The sequence below is a fragment of the Pholcus phalangioides genome, unplaced genomic scaffold, assembly GCF_987345545.1.
Source record: "Pholcus phalangioides strain wild (caught in Gottingen) unplaced genomic scaffold, Ppha-v1.0 ptg000015l_1, whole genome shotgun sequence".
Taxonomy (NCBI): Eukaryota; Metazoa; Arthropoda; class Arachnida; order Araneae; family Pholcidae; genus Pholcus; species Pholcus phalangioides.
In genome coordinates, this window is record NW_028301608.1 from 109,554,803 (window position 1) to 109,574,471 (window position 19,669).

The 19,669-nt window shown below is 36.8% G+C and overlaps 1 protein-coding gene across 1 annotated transcript in view; it reads left to right on the forward strand.

Moving 5' to 3' along the window:
* The window catches only part of Rab3GAP1 (RAB3 GTPase activating protein subunit 1), a 215,056-nt gene that overhangs the window by 184,850 nt on the left and 10,537 nt on the right, over positions 1–19,669 (forward strand). Inside the window, exons 16-21 of the mRNA XM_089245110.1 lie at positions 14,493–14,547; positions 16,129–16,363; positions 17,783–17,871; positions 17,986–18,123; positions 18,788–18,896; positions 18,993–19,114. Coding sequence (XP_089101236.1) covers positions 14,493–14,547; positions 16,129–16,363; positions 17,783–17,871; positions 17,986–18,123; positions 18,788–18,896; positions 18,993–19,114 — 748 coding nt within the window. The remainder of the gene's footprint in view (positions 1–14,492; positions 14,548–16,128; positions 16,364–17,782; positions 17,872–17,985; positions 18,124–18,787; positions 18,897–18,992; positions 19,115–19,669) is intronic.

The following is a 19,669-nucleotide window of genomic DNA, read 5'->3' on the forward strand; positions in this document are numbered from 1 at the left end:
GATTATACATACATACAAATCATGATTACAACATGCATTCACCTTGCACCGCAAATTACTGGTGAACCGTTGATCATAGAGGTATATTTCCTATTAGAAAAAAAGAAAACGTATTCAAATAACGCGTGCAATTCAGATACGGCATTCATATTGCAAGGGAGTATAGTTATTAAAATTTAAAAAAAATAATTATTTTTTATACGAACCCCTCCCCCGTTCTTCAAAACCCAACTAAAAAGTTGTTGCCCTGTCTCTCTTGAAGCCAACAAAAACAATTCTACTTTTCTAAGTATAATATTCGCTGAAATATTTGTATTCAGAAAATGAAGTTAAAAAAGGGGGATAGAGGTAAATGAAGGGCGAAATGCGCTTTACTCGTAAATGCGTAATGTGAGGGACTACCGATTTTCCCACATGCACAAAGATTTATTTAAATATTTTAAAACGGTGCAGGTACTGAGAGAACGGCTCATGTTCGGTGAAAAATAATGTAAGTTCCCTCGGCTAGTTTCTGTGATGAAATGATGCTTTTGGAAAAGAACTTGCATTTCTCTTATATACAAATACAAAAAACAATGTCCGCAACTGTCAAACTGCCCAGCGAGGTGACTGAAGAAATTATTGCTGAATGATGGCTGAGACCGAAAAATTGTAGTTAAAGACCAATTCCCTCCCACATTAGAAATTTAGCTGATTGCACAAGACAACTGCTCCGACCGATGCATTTCATATATATATGCTATGCATTCCATAATAGAATGGAAGAGATGCCGTTTCAGGCTGACAACAATTGCCCGCTCACCATCCTGTCAATTATGTCAGATCACTTAACAACTTGTGATGAGGATAGGAAGATAGCCATCCCACTCCTGCCCCTTAACCAACCTACCGCATCCAATTTACTCTGAGACGAGGCATCGTCTTACTTTGCAACCAGCACTAATAAGACTGAGCATGCAGGACCCGCTTCCAGCTTGTAGACAACACTTAGTTCGCAGAGCCAGTCCATCTCCACACCGCACCTCTCGCACTTAGCTCTAGTTCAGGTTCGCGAACAAGCAACCTGCGACTATGAAGGATCCACGCCCGCCTCAACCTCTATGTCTCGACATTATCGCAAGTTCAGCCTCAAATGGTAGCTCGGTCGCGCATGCAGCCAGTCTTATGAAATCCCAACCCAATTGGAATTTAACTGAAGAAGAAGAAGAAAAAATTTAAAACTTAAATCAGAATAACATTCTCGTTCTCTTTTATAACCTTTATAACCCCCGTTCCATCCTGTTGTTTTCCAACAATTTCCATTCAACCATTGTTTTCCAACAATCGGAACCATGTTTGTTTCATAATTAAAGTGCAGACTGTTGAAACAATATTAGGAATTCCTGTTGGAGAAACAACAATGCCTCTGTGAAATAGAATATCCACCTCTTCACAGAGTCGCGATTGGCTTTTGGTGATAGGTACGATATCCATCATATGATACTTTACATAGTAGTACCTGGGTACACGTGATTGATTAATGCAATTAATTAATCAGTTAGAAAAACCGGTGGCAAATGGCAGCATTGCACAATGCAAACATTACACAGAAACAAACTTCACATGAGATTCACAACACGCACACACACGTCTCACTTCGTTAGAAATTCCGTAGAGGAATGTGTATGATGTGCATGTAGCCTACGGTTAAATAGTAGTAGTAGCACCTGGCTACTCTCGGGACAGTTACTACGAGTGGCCCGCCGGAATACTGTCTGAGCCTCTCATTGGCATAGTGTGTAGCTCATGTTTATGAGACTAAAATTAGAATTGCGAATACGTTCAAGTATACCAACATGCTGGATTCTATATTGTGCTGGCTGACACTTCAAGTCTGGTTGGGGGCCCCAGAAGATCTCCTTCGACTGTCGTGAAAATCCCAAACCCATATTTTCCACAATGAATGTATGATTCTGGAATGAATGTATGAATTGAATGTATTAATTCTGGTGAAGTATCCAGATCATGGCCCCAAATACTGTCCTGCGCCATTAGAGCACATCGTTGGAAATGAAGGAGGTCGTATTGAGTTGCATAATTAACATTTACTATGTGTAAGCGTCTTCAATATTTATATGTGTGTTCCAGCATCAGCTGGAATTGGTGGATTTTGTACTTCTTTTTGTTTAACAAATGTCAAGCTTACATGGCTATATGTATCGATTTTTTTTATTGGGGGGGGGGGGGGAGGTTTAGAGATTTTTATATTTCGAATTTCAGCTGTAATGTGAAACTGTTTTAACGTTTCTACTAGACGCAACACTGGTACGATGTTGCAACCCTGTCGAGGACAAGAATAGTTCATGCACTTATCCTCATATCGTTTTTTTTCTCCTCATCAGCAGATGTTTCCTGGCATGTCATAACACTGCATGCATACACACACATCATTTGAATTATCTGTAGTGCAAATTTTGTCTCATTTGGAGTAGTAGAGGGACTTCTCAAGCTCTCATTCGGAAGTAGGGAACTATTTCTCACTAACTCTGTACAGGTACAGCATGTACTATATGAACATTGTGTGTGTATGCATACAGTATTATGACATGCCAGGAAAGAGATCTGCTGGTGAGGAGAAAAAAAAACGATATGAGGATAAGTGCATGAACTATTCTTGTCCTCGACAGCGTTCTGGGCGTGAGCGGTCATCAATCAATCAATCAATCCTCGACAGGGTTGCAACATCGTACCAGTGTTGCGTCTAGAAGAAACGTTAAAACAGTTTCACCATTACAGCTGAAATTCCAAGTATAAAAATCTCTAAACCTCCCCCCTCCCCCCAATAGAAAAAATCGATACATATAGCCATGTAAGCATCGAGGTTGAAGCAACCCTTTCAGAATACTGAGTCTCAGTTAAAGCTTCAAAATGGCATCGAAGCGCTTAAAGTAAACAACTCAGCATCGGGGTTGATAACGAAATAAAAATTAATAATCTGATTTCAAATTAAGGTTTTTAATACACTAGAAGTCCGTTACTTTTACTGCATTTATCCTGTTATTCGAATTTTGTCGTCGTTCTTTTAAGAGATCATTCTCTTCAAATTCGAAAGCTATTTTCCAACCATTGGCAGCGTGGAAAAAAATTCTCAATATATTATACGCTGTGTATAATAAGATATTTTCCAATATTCCGTTTTTCATCACGCAGTACACACACGCATTGGAAAATGTTTTGTGATCGTTCTTTTTTGTTTGTGTGTTTTTCTTCCCCGTATGAGTATTGGGGCGAGTAAAGAGATGCGCAAATTGAAATGTGTCAGTTTTTTTTTCCCACATAAAGTCTCTTTATTCGCTATTTTTGGGATTGTCCTTTCATTTAAGAAAAGTAAATCTTTTATTTGAAAAACACGAAATTGGCCTGTTCTTTTCTTCTCTTCCCCCGATCTTTCATGTGAATTCTATATATAGCTTTTAAGTTGTCGAGGCTCTTTTAATGTATTTTTGAAGCACCTTTTGTTGAGCAACACCTGCGAATTGCAGGTAGCATACCCACCCCCTATTGAGTTCAAGGAAAATGAAGGTGATGCGTGTGTGTGTGTATGTGTGTGTGTATGTATGTAATTATACGTATTTCCCCCAAAACTATTGTATTTTTTGTTTATGGGGTCGTTGGCTGAAAGTCGGTCCCGTGTTGTTATGTTCGAGGATCGTCCCAAATACTACTTCTTATGTAACGACTTCACTAGTAAATATATAAATAATAATAACAACAACAATAATAATCCTCCAACTCTTTCTCGCATGTCATTTCCTCGTTTCAAATAATCTTCCGTTTTATGTCACGATGATGATGATGGGGTCTTTAGGAACAGGTTGTGTCTTGGGTCACGAACTTATCGTGTGTTCTAAGCACTACTTTACAGCCGCCGAAAATGTTTTGTTTCGCATTTATAAGGAGGAACTGCCCTTACTTTATCAAAATGCTTTTCTTTTCCCAACTTGTTTCAGATTGTGTATGGCTAACGCGGAAATATATGGCATTTTAATGGAAAAGTTGAATCTCGTGTCGGACACGATGGCTTCTTCTGTAGATTATGTCGCTCTCGGCTATTCATACGAAAATTTTAACAGCCGAACTGATGCGAAGACATATTCGGGAAAGAAAACTCAACTGCCTCCACGTGAAATCGAACCCACGTCTTCTCGCATGCCGGACCAGCACGCTAGACCATTACACTACAGAAGCAACGAACTTATTTCCTTAGACCTTACTTGCACTGAATGTGACCGTACACGAACAGTCAGATCTAACTACTCTCATTTGGTGGTCGGCTGAAGTTGGTTTTCTGAGGTTGCTAACTTCGAGCTGATATCCCACGTTGAAAAGTCTTGCCACAGAGACCAGCACGTCTACAACGGGTCGTAACATTAAAAAAAATTAATTCGTTTATCGTCGTGTGGTAAAACTTCCTAATACTGAAATTTACCGCTCAAAAACCATTTGCAAAAAAATTGATTTTTTCAAATTAAACATATAAAATCACTGTGTTTTTGCGCAACTTATCACTATGGTGACAAGTTTTCATCGGCTCAGAAGTTGCCATGTTTAAGTACGGTGCACAAATAGAATGAACTCAACTATTTTATTTTCATATTCAAAATATACAGCAATTATATATTTTCACAATTACAGAACTTTTGTAGCTTTCAATTTAGTTTCGTTCCACAATTTTTGAGCCACACCCTCAATCATTGGCGACAAATGGTGAAAACTTCAAAAAGTCTCAACTATCACCGTTAATATTACATTTAAAAATATGCGGATTTTTGTAAAGGACTTCTCAGAGCCCCAAATTTACATTTCAATGATTGGAAGTTTTAGCACACAAAGGGTGTACATAAAATGTTGATTTCTATTTTTTATTTATTCGACTCCGGGAAATTTAAAACGTTTTGAAAAAACCTTCAATTTAAAATTTTTCGAATTTTGGAAGTATGTTTCAAAGGTCAACGGTTGCAAAGATATCGACTTTGCAAACAATTTGGGAAAGTCTGTATAGAATTCGATGAATATGCCGAGAATACAACTAAGAACGAGCATATTATACAGGTTGTCCTGTAAATCCTAATTCGGCCTTTATCTCATCAACCGTTCGTCGTAGAGGTATGGTTTCAATTTAAAAATATGCTCAAGATGTGTTCAGAAATCGCCCTGTGCCAGTTTTGAGTGTGAAAATATAGTGTGTCACAAAAAAAAAAAAACTTATATACGGATACCCTGTCCTCAAAAACTCAGAAAGTTGTTGCCCGTCTCTTCTGAGCGCAACAAAAAAAAATCCATGTTTTTAACTGCAATGTTCGCTGAGATATTTGGATCCAGAAATAGGAGAAAAGTTGGGAAAGAGCTGCATAAACAAACGGGCAACGCTCCTCTCCCTCATTTATGTTGTTCTTTTCCAACTTACCTCCAGTTTTGAATTCAACTATCTTAGTGAATATTGCAGTTAAAAACACGTTTTGGTTTTTTTTTTAAGCTCAGAAGAGTAGCTCAGACAGGTAAAAACTTTTTCTGTGTTTTTGAAGATAAGGTGTCCGTATATAAAGTTTTTTATTTTTTGACGCAATGTATTTTCACTCCTAAAAGTGGTGTACGGTTATTTCTGAGCACATTTTGAAAATTTTTTTAAATTGGAATCACACCTTTACGGTGAACGGTTGTTGAGAAAAAATGCCGAATTATGACTTACAGGACACCCTGTATAACAAAGTATTAGATCTCGTTGCTATATCGAGTCTTTGGCCAAGGACTCGGCCGAATGATATCACGATCGAAATGAGATGGTTTTAACGAAATCGATTTCACGTGCTTAACTCGACGGAGGCCGCTTCTCTATAGTTCCTCACTATCGATCATTATCGTTTCAATACAACCAATACCATCCTATCAATATATATTCATTTCCGATTCTTTTCATCTTTATCCTTCTCTTTCTCTCTCCTTCATTAATTATATTTTCTTAATTCCGATGGCAGTTCTCGCGTAACCATCCCGTTCCAGCATGCAGACAACCCAGATGCCGCAACCTGTTTCCGAACTCTCGCTTGTGCAAAAGTGGGTTAAACCGACCGGAGCTCACCCTGTAACCCTTTCTTTAATGCATAATAAAAGAGCCGAAAAAGAAAACGAATCGGATTTTCCTCGCCTTGTATTGAGTATTCTTTTTTGTTATTTCTCTTTAATTGCTGGAGGCTCTTCGATTCCGTCAGAATTGATTAATGGAATCTGAAACAAAATCCTCTCGGTGGTGAATATTTCGCTTCCTCGATTCGAATCTCACCTTCTTTAGACTTAGTACTTGCATCACCTTTTAGAATCGAGATTCAGAGAGGGCTTGGCTTCGTTTATTTATATCGTTCCTTTTCCAGTGTATGGTTTTCATTTTAAAAAAAAGTTATTTTTAGTGTATGACCTTTCAGTGACTTGCACAGAATATCTCTTATATTCAATGAAACTATTTTTAAATATAAACTTTTTAAAACTTGGAAACTTTAGAAAACGAAATTTTTTTCAAGGGGAGTTGATACCTTTAACATGGTGAAACACTTTGCTCTAATAGAAATATCATTAAAAATAGTATTTATATATAAAATAGTATATATTACATATAAAAATTGTGTGTGTGTGTGTGTGTGTATATATATATATATATATATATATATATATATATGAATAAACATTGATTTATTTAAAATTTTTTACATATTTTCCTGATTGTATATGCTGTCATAAAGTTTTATATGTCTTGGAAAGTTAATTTTTTGTGAATTTAAAAAAAAAATGCAGTTTTTAACGGACCTCTTAGTGGAAGTTCCTTCTGGTGATCGTTCAATGAGTCACTTTCAATAGGTTCTTCAATAATGCCCACTTTTAGTTGACTTTTCAATTGAAGTGCTTTCTAATAGAAGCTATGGTGGAAGTCGCTTTTAGCAGTTCTTTCAATGAAAATCACTCTTATTGGAAACGTCAATGAGAAAGGCACTTTCAATATACCCTTCATTGAAAGCCATTTTAAGTGGACCCTGCAATAAGAGTATTTTTCAGTACCTTTTCCGAAGTCATTCAGTGCCTTTCTTCCAAGGTCCGAGGTGAAACTTTCAGAAACGTCCGTGAGCTTGGATGAGAGACAATTAACTCGTTTTTTTCACATTGCTATACACATTATTTCTTAAAGGAATCCGTGCCCCTCATTTTTCTTCATCTTATTGGTACTAGAGATCCGTGGACACAAAATTATCCACGAAACACAAAGCATTAAGAACCCTTACTCAAATCCCTTTCTATTGAAAGAAAAAATAAAAGAAGTCAAGAAACTGTATAAAAAAATTGAGTTCGAAAGGTGCCAAGCTATTATAGAAAAAAATCAAATTGCCCCTTCCTTATTCGTTAACTAGAGGTTTGACCACAATTTTCACCGAAATTTCAGAAGAAAAAAATCTTTAAATCGAAAAGTTCGTTAAATCGGGGTCTGACCGCATAATGAAATATGTTCAAATTTTAAAGGTCATCTTGTTTCAATCAAACTGCATTACAAGTTATATTGATAATGTGAATGTATCCTCATCCTAAAAGCCCGAACATACCTCCAAAGATATACCCAATTATTTTTACATTTCTTTTCGAAGCCTTTGTCAAAGTTACGAGTGGATATAATTGGAATAATCGCTTTGTATCAAGGTGTTTTTTTTTAATAATTCAAGGAAGCATGTTTAGGAATGCAAAATTCACTTCGCGTGTGTTTCACGGTGGCAATCGCCGTGGCGATCAGCTTGTTGTATATAAATATGTGTATGTATGTAAGGCCTCCCATCACGGGCATAAAAAGAAAAAAACTACGTCAATCATTAGGAAATATACGGTTCTGAACTGACTGGCGTATACACAACACAATGCAAGGTCGTTTTATCCGATATGGGAAATGTCTCGATTATTAGCTTTAAACAATTTAAGAGAAAATAACAGCATTCGAAAGTCAAGAGGAGGAGGAAAACGCTTTCGCTACTTCACGCGTATCTATCCTCAAACGTATTTTTTTTAAACACGCCAAAAAACGCTTAGTGCGGTGCGTGCTTTTCTTTTTTAAAGGTCTCTTTATTATCGTTTGAATCGACGTTTGAATTTGAAGTCTATATATAATAATAATAATTTATTATCGGTAAGTAAATTACAGGAGGGATATGTGTCACCTGAATTTTAAAAAGCTATAATTCTTTTGTGGGGATAATATTGATAAATACAATGTTTCCATGGACTGTGGTACACTCAAGTACACTTACAACTAGAGCCTTGATTATGTGCGCTAATAACGCAGCAAAATGTGTACTACAAATGCTGGACTATGCACTAAAAACGCTGAAAATCTGCACTAAAAACAAATCTGCACTTATAAAAATGCTGAGATATGCCATGAAATCAAAAATGTGTGCGAAAAGGGAAAACAAATGTTTCTAATAATAATAGCGAAGTATGGCACTAAAAATGAAAAAATAAAATGTATTTAAAAGTTCCGAAAACTGAAAAAAGTTCATAAAAACTTTAATAATGTAATTCAAACCTTTAAAAATGTCGAAGTATGCCTTAAAAATTTCTTCTATACACCCCCCCCCCCCGAAGCTCATGTGTAGGAATAATAAAAATATATACGTAAAATGAAAGAATATGCATTAAAAAATGCTTCGTTAAGAGGGAAAATACACTTCGTTTAAAAAAGCAGAAATATGTCCTAAAAATACACACAAAAATGAAAAAACAAAAATATACATATTTAAATCACTGAAGTATGAACGTGCTAAATGAAAAGAAAAATTTGCAGTAGAACTAAAAAAATGTATGTATATAGGCAAAAAAAACCGTCCATTTAGGAGAGCAAAAATATACATTTAAAAATGCCTAAAAATATTCCCTAAAATGAACAATTCAATGGTAAAACTTAAAAAAATTAAGAAATCTGATTAACTTGAAGAATAAAAAGGATAAAAGTTATCTTGAAAATATCGGTACAATCCGATTAATAATAAAAAAATGCTGAAAATTGCTGCACTTATTCTAAAATTTCTGTGATTTTTTGCGTTTATATGCATGAACTATAAGAAGTGCTAAAATATGCAATTGCGTATACACTTATCCATTTGCATATTTTCCGGGCTCTACTTATACCCTGGATCATGGTCGTCTTAAGAGCATCGTAGGCCCCGGGCCAAGTGATTTTTCTGATGTTCTACCTGGCAAATTCTCTGAAATTTCAACCACATTTAATATTTGTGAGGCCACTTGTTTTGAGGCCCCCCTGACCGTTCCCGGGTAGTCCCATGCGTTAAGGCGACACTGCCCTGGATATAATATATGGTTTTCTAATCTCCGATTTTTGGCCCATTCACTTCCATATATTTTTGCCTCTGTGATTGCATACCCCCGCTTAAAGAATCTACCGTGGATATAAAACACAAAAAACACTCTATTGACCTAGAAAAAGATTCCGGGTACAACATGCTGTATAGTTGTGCTTGTTTTAAAAGAAGAACCGATGGTACCACTGTGGCGTACATTGTTAAATACTGTATGTTGAAAGTTACAGTACAGAACCGATTAAAAAGTAACATTGTGTAGTAACATTGCACTTCAGCTTGGGAAATAATCAACGAAATTGCAGAAACTAGGCGTCTGGTTTATATGACAAGCCTTCTAATATTGCTCAATTTGTTAATTTTTCCAGAATTTAAGAAAATAAAAAACATTTGCAAAGCAGTCCCTTCAAATATTTCTTGGGAGAAACTCAATAGCATTTTTTTAAGCATTTCGAACTGCATCACATAAAATTCATTGTGATTTTTTAACGTAATAAAGAATAGTTATTGTGCATAAGGTAGGCGTAGTTTTCATCTGAATTTGGTGAGAGAATTTCAATTAAAAAGGCAATTCCATCAATTTTTTTGTTCATTTTTCAACTGAATAAGATAAGAAGCAATATCTGAAAAGAAGAGAAAATTATCAAGTCATATTTTTAATTTTTAAGTTCATATTTCCATTTTCTTTAGGTTATAAATGCTTTTACATATCTTTAAGATTTTTAGGTTATAAAAATCCGAGCCCTAGTGATGATTGTATTCGACTTTTGTCTTTTCTAGTGACTGAGAGACCGTAGGATCAGAACTTGCAGTTTAAATGCATTTTTCGAATGACTGAAAAAACGTGCTTTCGGGCAATAAAGAAACTTTCGTACTGAGAAAAATTTTATTATTATTCGTGAGATAATGTTATCGAGTTCATACAACAATGGAAGTGAAACAATTATAAAATAATTGTGGTTTTTAATTGTTCAGTTGATCGACTTAATCGCTTTGATAATACGAAATTCTATTCGAAATATCTTGGAGAATTAACTACTGTGAGACCCCGAAAATCAATTTCGTGACTAGAATTCTGTTTATTCTCTCATTAATATTAAAACAAAACTCTAAAAGACGTTCTAATACAGGTAATTAGGAAATTGGAAACGAGAAGTTCCGTTAAAACAACAATTTTCCTTGTGATCGTAGACTGCCGTTATAACGGACTTCTAATATATACACTCTCAAAAGTCGGAGTACTAAATTTCACTATCAAGAGGCTCAGGATGGACCCTAGCGCTAAGACGGCTCTGATTTAAAGCACTTATTTGCTCTGAATAAAATATTCTCAGCTGGAATAGATCCCGTGCAACATATGAAATTATTGGCATCAGCAATTTCCATGAACAAAATTGTTTACTTGTGACAGATCTGCTATGTAAGAGTAAGTGCCCGAAATCCGGCACCTGCCTTAAATCCGTACCCCTCTCTAATTCGCATGTACAGAGCTGCTATCTTGCGAGAATGCCAAGGAACCCTTCAGACCCATTCAGTTGACTACGTGCAATGACGAAGTTGCTTTGCTCTCTCTCTCTCTCTCTCTCTCTCTCTTCATTTACGCTTTAATTTTTCGAAAATAATTTTTGTTATAACTTGTTACAGTGTGAAATCAACTTTGAACAGTTATGTTTACGCCTTTTTCGTCAATTAGCGACTGATAATTATAGATCACCACTTGAATATTGCGTTGCAATCGTCATAGTCGTGTGTAGCTGTAGTCATTTAGTCAGGAGCAGTCACGATTTTTGTCATAGCTTAATTCCTAAACCCGCCCCGGTGTGACGGATTTAGGACACTCATAAGGGGCCGTTCAAGTATTACGTAAGCAAGCTCTGAATCCTCCTCATATTTTCATAAAGGGTGGTTGATGACGTAAGCATTAACCAAAACACCCCCCTGTCATCAAAACTCAGCAAATCGGAAACCCCCCCCCATCGATGATGACGTAATACTTGAACGGCCCCTAATGTGCTTTTCTTGTGATATATTTTTCTGTGACTACTTAGACTCATTTCGATTAATGTATGATCCAAGAGACATCAAAAAAGCTCCAGTCATCTAGCTTTAACTTTTTCCAGAGCCGAGACCTCATTCTTGATGACATTTCATTTCATACCGTGCATCGCCCAGGCTCTATCGACAATTATTAATTTTAACCATTGCCTCGGATGAGGGGCTGGGTATTTTTGGGTGCTTTATTATGCGTATATAAAGGAGTTACATACATGACAATAAAACATTTAAAAAACAATAAAAATAAAGTTTCAGATTCAAAAAGTTACAAATAGCAAAAATTTACCAGTCTATGGCTTTTTAGCTCTAGTGAGCCCTCTGCCTTGGCCATGCCAGGTCTTGGATCACTTCTACTCTTCTCGGCTTCATTCTTGATAACAGGAAGTCCCCATAAACATCTCTAAAATCCTCTATGGAAAAGAAGAAAATTGTTTAAGAGCGTAAGGACAAACAATTATAATCAAAAGCTAAGAAAAGTCTCATCATTGAAGATAAATATTATCCTGGTACATCATCAACAAAACCTCCCAAAAACAAAACAAAGGAATGTGTCTCTATAAAAAAAATTAAAACTGGTAAAGCGTTCGAAATGCTTCAAGTGGTTCCACGAGGTGTGTTCATCGTCAACAAAACTCGAAACTTTGTTTACGATTTCTGTTTGGATGACTAAATAATTTAGATGTGATTTATTTACTCACATGAACTTATTCAACATACGTATAAACATGTTTTCATCTGCATACATTTTTATGAGATCTTAACATTGTTTCAATCAAGTTTCCAATGAAAATAAATATGTAGATAATAACTAGAGAAATGTGGGGTGACGGAGTTAGGACGTCTTTGATGAAAATACAAAATTTGCGCTGTTTTGATTTTTTTTTTTTTTTTGGTTTTAAGAAAAAATACTTAGTATAATCACACTTGCATCATTCTTAGGTATGAGTTGAGTTACTCAGTTTTTAAATTAAATTTAACTCTTAACATGTTTTGAGAATTAACGATTTTGCTTAGAGAGGGACGGTATTTTGGCACTTTTTCCTTATGTGTATTCAAGATACACGTATTACGTTTTGGTATCACGCCGGAAATAACGTTACGAGGAAGTGGAAAAAAAAATTCGCGAGAGATAGGAAAATTACCTAATGACAAGTTCCTACGTGAGAATCATCTTCCATCAAATTGACAACAAAACTGACCATTTGTTTATCTTCGGACTCTTCCTGTTATTTGACCACTTCCTGCATAATTATATTAGTGAATTGTCGAGGTAACAACATAGCTTGCACTTGATGTGATTTATAATTCCATTTAGATCACCGGCGCAAATTGGTCTTGAAATCACCTATTTCCTGGAGAAAATGGGAAAGCATTATATTGATTTCGATGAGAGGCAATTTTCGAATTTTACTGACCATCGGCTCCATTTTTTTTGTTACTTTCACATTTGTCGTGAGTAAAAGGAGGCATCGAAATATTTCCTCGTCGGTGTAATGAAGTTCAATCGCACGCAATCAAATCTTAAAGGAGTTATAAGGGAATATATATCTCTCCTAGGAATGAAACTGGTCGGTCGTTCATTTGATACGAATCCTGCTGGGATAAGCGAATTTCCGTTGCCGAATTTCTTTTATGATTTCATTGACTGTAAAATTTAAACGACTCAAAAAAATAAAATCTATTAGGCTCATTGTAATTTTCTTGATGCAGTCTTTGAACTCTCCATATTTGTTCACGGGTGACATCAAATTTTGAACGACGACTGACGTTTGTTTTCTCTTAAGCTCCTAGGTGGCTACTACATGCACCTAGTGAACATGCAAATGCCTGGATTTTCATGATATTTAAGTATATCATGTTTGAGGTCTGTCTGCTCTCTGCGGAGGGACTTTTTCAGATGGGATATTTATAAAATCCACGATTATAATATGCATGGTATTATAATTTTATTCATGAACGTATTCGGACAGCATAAGCTTATCCCCGCGCCAATAAGAGTCAAATCCTTTCGATTCATTGCAATTGAAATGGAAGATTCATATAGACGTGATCTTACATCACCGATGGTATCCGATGAGATTATGAGCTAAAACATACCCAAGCGTTTGATACCAATTGATCTGAATGAATTTTTTGCTTCAGATTTTATGCTCAAGTTAATAATTTCATTTTGCCATATACAGGATTTCTATAATTAAAATTCTCGTCTGATCCATTTATAGCCTTAATTATCCATCAGGAAATTGTGAAACTTCAGAAACATCTTAGTAAAAAAAAATTTAGGAGAATTTACAATGCTCTTCTATATAATATATACTTATATATAAAGACCAAAAATATTGAGTTTCATAGCTTTTGGTGTGGAATCCCCGCATAACATATTGTTGTGAAATCAACATCATAACATTTTTGTGAAGAACTGAGAATGAAAACGGCTGTGTTGGAGATTTATAGATACCCTCCCACATGAAACTTGGGCAGTTTAGTCCCATGTTTGCAAAAAATTAACATGTGCATTGAAACCCTTCTCGTGGTGAATATAGGACTCACTTTATCAAGACATTACCGCAGTTTTGTAGATTTCTGATGATTCAAAACGGCTGTACGTGGCTCAGAATAGGGGAAACTTCTATTATGTACAGCAGGGCTGGACAAATCTTAGACGCGGGTCACCATGGTGACGAAAAAGTTGGTATTAGTGCCTAAAGTTTTCTTTGTGTTGTTACTAAATTGCTGGTTGTGAGCAGCGCAAAATGTTTGGAATTTATAACAGCATATCCACCAACATGAAAGAGGATCACTATGCCTTTTAAAAGAAGTCAAAAGAAACATTATTTGGACCTTTCTCTACGGGTAAAATTTTTTTTCGGCGCTCACAGATTTGTTTGCGATTTATGCAGCCCTGGTGTACACCCTGTATATTTAAACTATGTGTATTTTGTTCTGCATATATCAAGAACCTTCTTATTTGTTACCCATTATTTCCCATATTTTTGTGTATATATATCTTGTGTTATTTTTCTCAAAAACATTTTTTTTTCTTTCTCGGAACAGCTTGGAACAAGGGCCCCCGAACATGACGCACTGTCTTCTCCATCAAAAACTACAGGTAACATCTTTCTTTCTCCTTTCCAGATGAGTCGATAATATCTCCTTAAAACAGTAATTTCGGCCTAATAAAATAATTTTGTGCTATCGGAATATTACCAGGAAGATTCGAGACGTCAGTGGAAATCCATTCACAGCATGTCCGCATTATGATGCGTGTACCCTTATCACGAACGAATGCTTGACCCATAAAAAATAAATATCTTGTTTTTTCCTCATACATGAGGGAGTTAATGTTCACCAGCCCCGCCTCTCTTCCAAATAACCAAATGGAGCTCATCAACGGCACGAGATGGAAAAGGAAAGATTTATGCACGCGTTGTGTAATGTATAGTATATTTATAACATTCTGTATACGTAACTGTGTTGTAATTGTTGCTTGCCTGACCCCTTACACAGGCATCGTATAACGAACGGCTATCATTCATGTTGAAGGAAAAAGTCAAATTTCTCGCGTATATAGCCCGGTTATTTTATCAGTCATGTTGCGATTTTACTAATTCCATTCTCTAGCTAATAATATTTTCCATTCAAAATAAAGGATGGGAATACATATATGGTGCATGAGCCCGTATTAAAAATTACTAAAAAGTCAACCTATAGAAAAGTGTGGTCTACGCCAGTGATGGGCAGATTTCTTTCAGAAGCGGGCCCAAAAACAAACGGAAAAAATTTTGGGAAGCCGGACATATATTCCGATATTGATCCATAATTGAAATTTTCATGCTTAGATGTGAAGTGGTGGGATATATGTTGTATTCTTTGAACACTGCTTCGGTTTCATTGCAAATGAGACAATAGTTTATCCTTTTACAACTGTGGAAAATAAATAAAAGTACAGTGGAACCTCGTTCACAAGTCGCTCTGTTATACTACTTAGACCGGTGGTCCACTGGCAGCGACTTGTAGCGATAAACAAGTCGCCCGCAGTTGTCTGTATTTGCAAGATTGATGCCATTGCGTAGAAAGTGCGAGTACCTCGTTCAGTAGCAATGATCTTCAGCTAGTGATTTCCTGCTGCAACTACAGACAAGAAAAATTTCCGATTCCAGTGGGCCCAGGTACAATATGGTTGTTTACTTCGTTTTTTTACGTACCACTCATTCCTTTTTTTTTCTTCTGGTCTCTCTCTCTGTCTCAATCAAGAAATGATTTCAGAACAAAAAAAATTGATAATTATCCAAATTGATAGGTATAATTCCAGAATAAATGAAATATTCAATTATTTTTAGGCCCACCTTTAACACAGAGGCCTCGTTCGTCCTTCTATCAAGATGCCACTATGCTATTGTAAATATGGTTTCCATCTTTTAATTATAAATAAAGGGAGTTGGCGTCCCGCGGGCTTCGTGGAAAATTAAATTTTGGCCCGCATCTGAAAGGTTGAAGACGCCTGCGTTAGAGGGTCACACACACACACTCATAGCACATATTCCTCTAATGAACCGATTCGTTTGAAATTCCGCAGCAGAATGTGTGCGAGGTGCATGTACGATTAAGTAGTGGTATTCCTAGTTATATATATGATAAAATTATTGTTGGTAAGATGTGGAACGAGGCTGTCTACAATGGAATTTTGCAGATGCTGAACTGTTGCATACAGAGGAAGAAAGCTCGGGAATGGCAGCAGGTTCGCAAGAGCAAGGACTCAGTGTCGTCGGATCAGGGTTCGAAAAAGTGTCAAACGGACAACAACAACGGGTCGTCGTCGTTCTCATCAGTCGTTGGTGGCAGCGAAAGCGATGACGAGGAGTTCTTCGAATGTCCAGAAAATTCCTCCTCCTCATCGTCGTCTTCGTTGGAGGCCTCCAAAGCCAGTGAGTCAGTATTCAATTAATTTTCACCCTAGATTCCACCTTTTCCACACACATGCGTACTTGAATTAGTAACAGAAATAATTAAATCTATTTTCATGCGGTATTTGTACGAAGAAAAAGCGTGAAAAAATACATGAAATAATGTTTGAATAGTTTTGATTCGTGTCTGGAACATTCACCGCCGAAAAAGTCACCAACCAACAATTTCGCATGGAAAACTCATCGCTGAGAAAAAGTCTCCGACAATAGCTCGACGTGAGTAAATCAATGATAGAGTGAGAAAATGAGCACTTGCTCACTCACTTCAGTCACGCACAATGTTGCTCACTATGTCACTCGATCATTGTCAAAGTAGGTTGGTCACTCACTTGATCTCTCGGTTGCTCATTTACTCACTGTGTCACTCACTCACTACTTCAATCACTTACTACCTGGATTTCTCACTTTGTCTCATTTACTCACTTGATCACTCATATCATCAACTCACTAGCTTGCTCACTCTGTTACGCGCTCAATCACCTGGTCGTCTATTCCGTCCCTCACTAACTAAGTCGCTCACTCACTCACTCGGTCGCTCCCTCTGTTACTTCCTATGTCGCTCTCTGTCACACACTCAATCACCAGGTTGCGCACTTACTCACTAGGTCACCCATTTTGTCGCTCGCTCACTCAGTCAAACACTAGGTCGCTCACTATGACACTCACCCACTAGGACACCCACGTCACGTCAATCATATGCTGAATTCTGATTCGTGAGAATTCTCGTTCGGGGGGTATCATTTTCACACCGCGGTATTCCCACGAATCAGAATTCACCATGTAACGTCAGAGTAGTGTATAGCGGCCTATATTCAAATTTTGCGTGCACTACTAGCTGTTACCCGCGGCTTCGCTCGCATGGATTTGGTAATTTGAAAATTACTCGGTAAGGATCCTCCCCTTATGGGGTGAATTTTCAAAAATTCCGTCTTAGTGAGTATTTGCATTGTAATTATAATACTGACCGAATATCATATTTATTGCTTTAGCGGTTTCGCCTCGGCCATGGTTGAACCACATAACCTCTGAATACCCCCCATCACTATGATCTCCCCTTAGGGGAGGTTGCATTTCGGAAACCCCTTCTTCGTAAGTCTTTACGCGTGAAATAAATCTATTGACCGAATTGCATATTTATATCAATTTATATTTATCTCTATAGGCTTTAGAAGTCTCTAAAGTCAGTTTTTAAGCCACGTTAATGGCATATAAGCCGAAAATCGGTAGAAAAAATTTTGATTCTGTTCTGTTGATATTTATAGCTTCAGTGGTTTCGGCTCGGCGATGATGAATCAGTGAATTAGTCAGGACAAGTTATTTTATTATGTACTGTAAAGCTTATAACGTAACGTTGCGTCCTTATATATTATATATTTGCAGAAAAGGACACTCCTGAAGGTCGCCTGAGGAGGTTCGGCAGCATGAAGCTGCTCAATTCGGACGAACCGCTGTATATTCCTATCACTCAGGTAAAATTGTGTTGTGAAATGATTATGAGGTTCGTAACTGTTGAATTCATAAAATGAATGAATTAACTGTGTTCCTTGTCTCAAAGCTTTTCGTTTTCCTGATGAATGTTGCAGGAACCGGCGCCGGTAACTGAAGATCTCCTGGAACAGCAGGCAGAAGTACTTGTGCAGTTGGGCACGAATCCTGAAGGAGCTGCTCTTCGAGCGAGAATGCAAAGCGCTTGTCTGATGTCTGACATGGAGGCTTTCAAAGTAATTCTATTTTAGACTTCATCTTCTCCACAAATACCTTTGTTGTTGTTGTTTTTTTCAAGTCTAAATCAATTAGAATACGCGATAGACCTACTAGAGTACATAATAAAGGGACGCTGGAGTCGGGGAGGGCAAAATCTTTCTGAATTCGTCATCCTTTGCTGAATTGAATGAATTTCTTGCCCCTTTCTGTCTTCTGAATTTTTAACTCCTTCCTTCTTTGAATTCATTCCTTTTTGCTTCCCTGTTTTTCCTGAATTTCTGTTCTCTTCTATTTTCTGAATTCCTGCTTCCTTCCTTTACCTGTTCGTTCGTGAATTTTTCTCCTTTTTACCTGAAGTTCTGTTTATCAATTTCAAATTTCTGTCTTTGAAACAAATTTTCTGTCTTTTTTTTTTAACTTCTGTCCTCTGCTCTTTTCTGAACTTCTTGTCCTTTGCAGTTCTCTTCTAGGTTTTTGGAATTCCCATGCCCTTGTTCTTATTTTCTGCCTCTCTCTCTCTCTCTTCCTGCTTCGTTTCTGAATTTCTGCTCCCTTCTCATTTTTTGAAATTTTTTATCCTCCCCGCCTTCTTAGCCTTCCAGCATCTCTGGTTAACGCCATACGAAAATGTTAAGTTTGAAACTAAGATCTTTCACAATTGTCGGTTTCCATCTTATGCAGGCAGCCAATCCAAAAGCTGTACTCGAGGACTTTGTTCGGTGGTATTCGCCGAGAGATTTGGTCGAAGAACAGGTTGTCGATGAAAGTACTGGCAAGAGAAGTACAAAATGTGAGTCTGTTTATTAACCAGTATTAAGTCATTCTTTGATTTCTGATCAAAGGTGATGAGAGGTACAGGAACTTATTTTGGTATTTCGCTTTACAGTTGGCCTCAGTGCAAGGATGTTATTACCAGGAAATATGTGGCTGGAAGCTTGGGAATCTGCTCGGCACATACCTGCAAAGAGACAGAGAAGACTTTTCGATGATACTAAAGAAGCTGAAAAAGTATGTGATGTTTTGTATCATTTTACTTTACAGCAGTAGTTACCAAACTTTTTGAAGCTTGACCCCCCCCCCCCGACTAAAAAATTTATCGCTAACCCCTTAAATAGGCTGACTATATGTCCCAGTAAACCAGGACATTCTGACTTTTCGTCAGTAAATGTGCTGTCCCGAAAGCACTTTTCAAAACGCTTGATTCAGTTTTAATTGGGTGACATTGGCTGTTAACGATAATATTCAACTTCCTTTTTACAGCATATAAATATTTGTTTTGTTTTTTAATGTGCTCAGTGTCTCTTACGCAAGATGGAAGTGTAGCGAGATGTATGCTCCTTTGATTTTCGAACAAAGGGTGATTAAGAAAGACTAATCCATTTTCAAAATGGTTCTACACTGAATAAGTAATATATGAGTGGTTCACAACCATAGTAGACCAAGTCCATTTATATTTATTATGGATAATTACACCTTAAAGACTTTGATAAATAATTAATTTTCTGTTCAAGTGATGTAAAGGAATTGCGCATGCCAAAGTTCAGTTAAAACAATTATATTTTT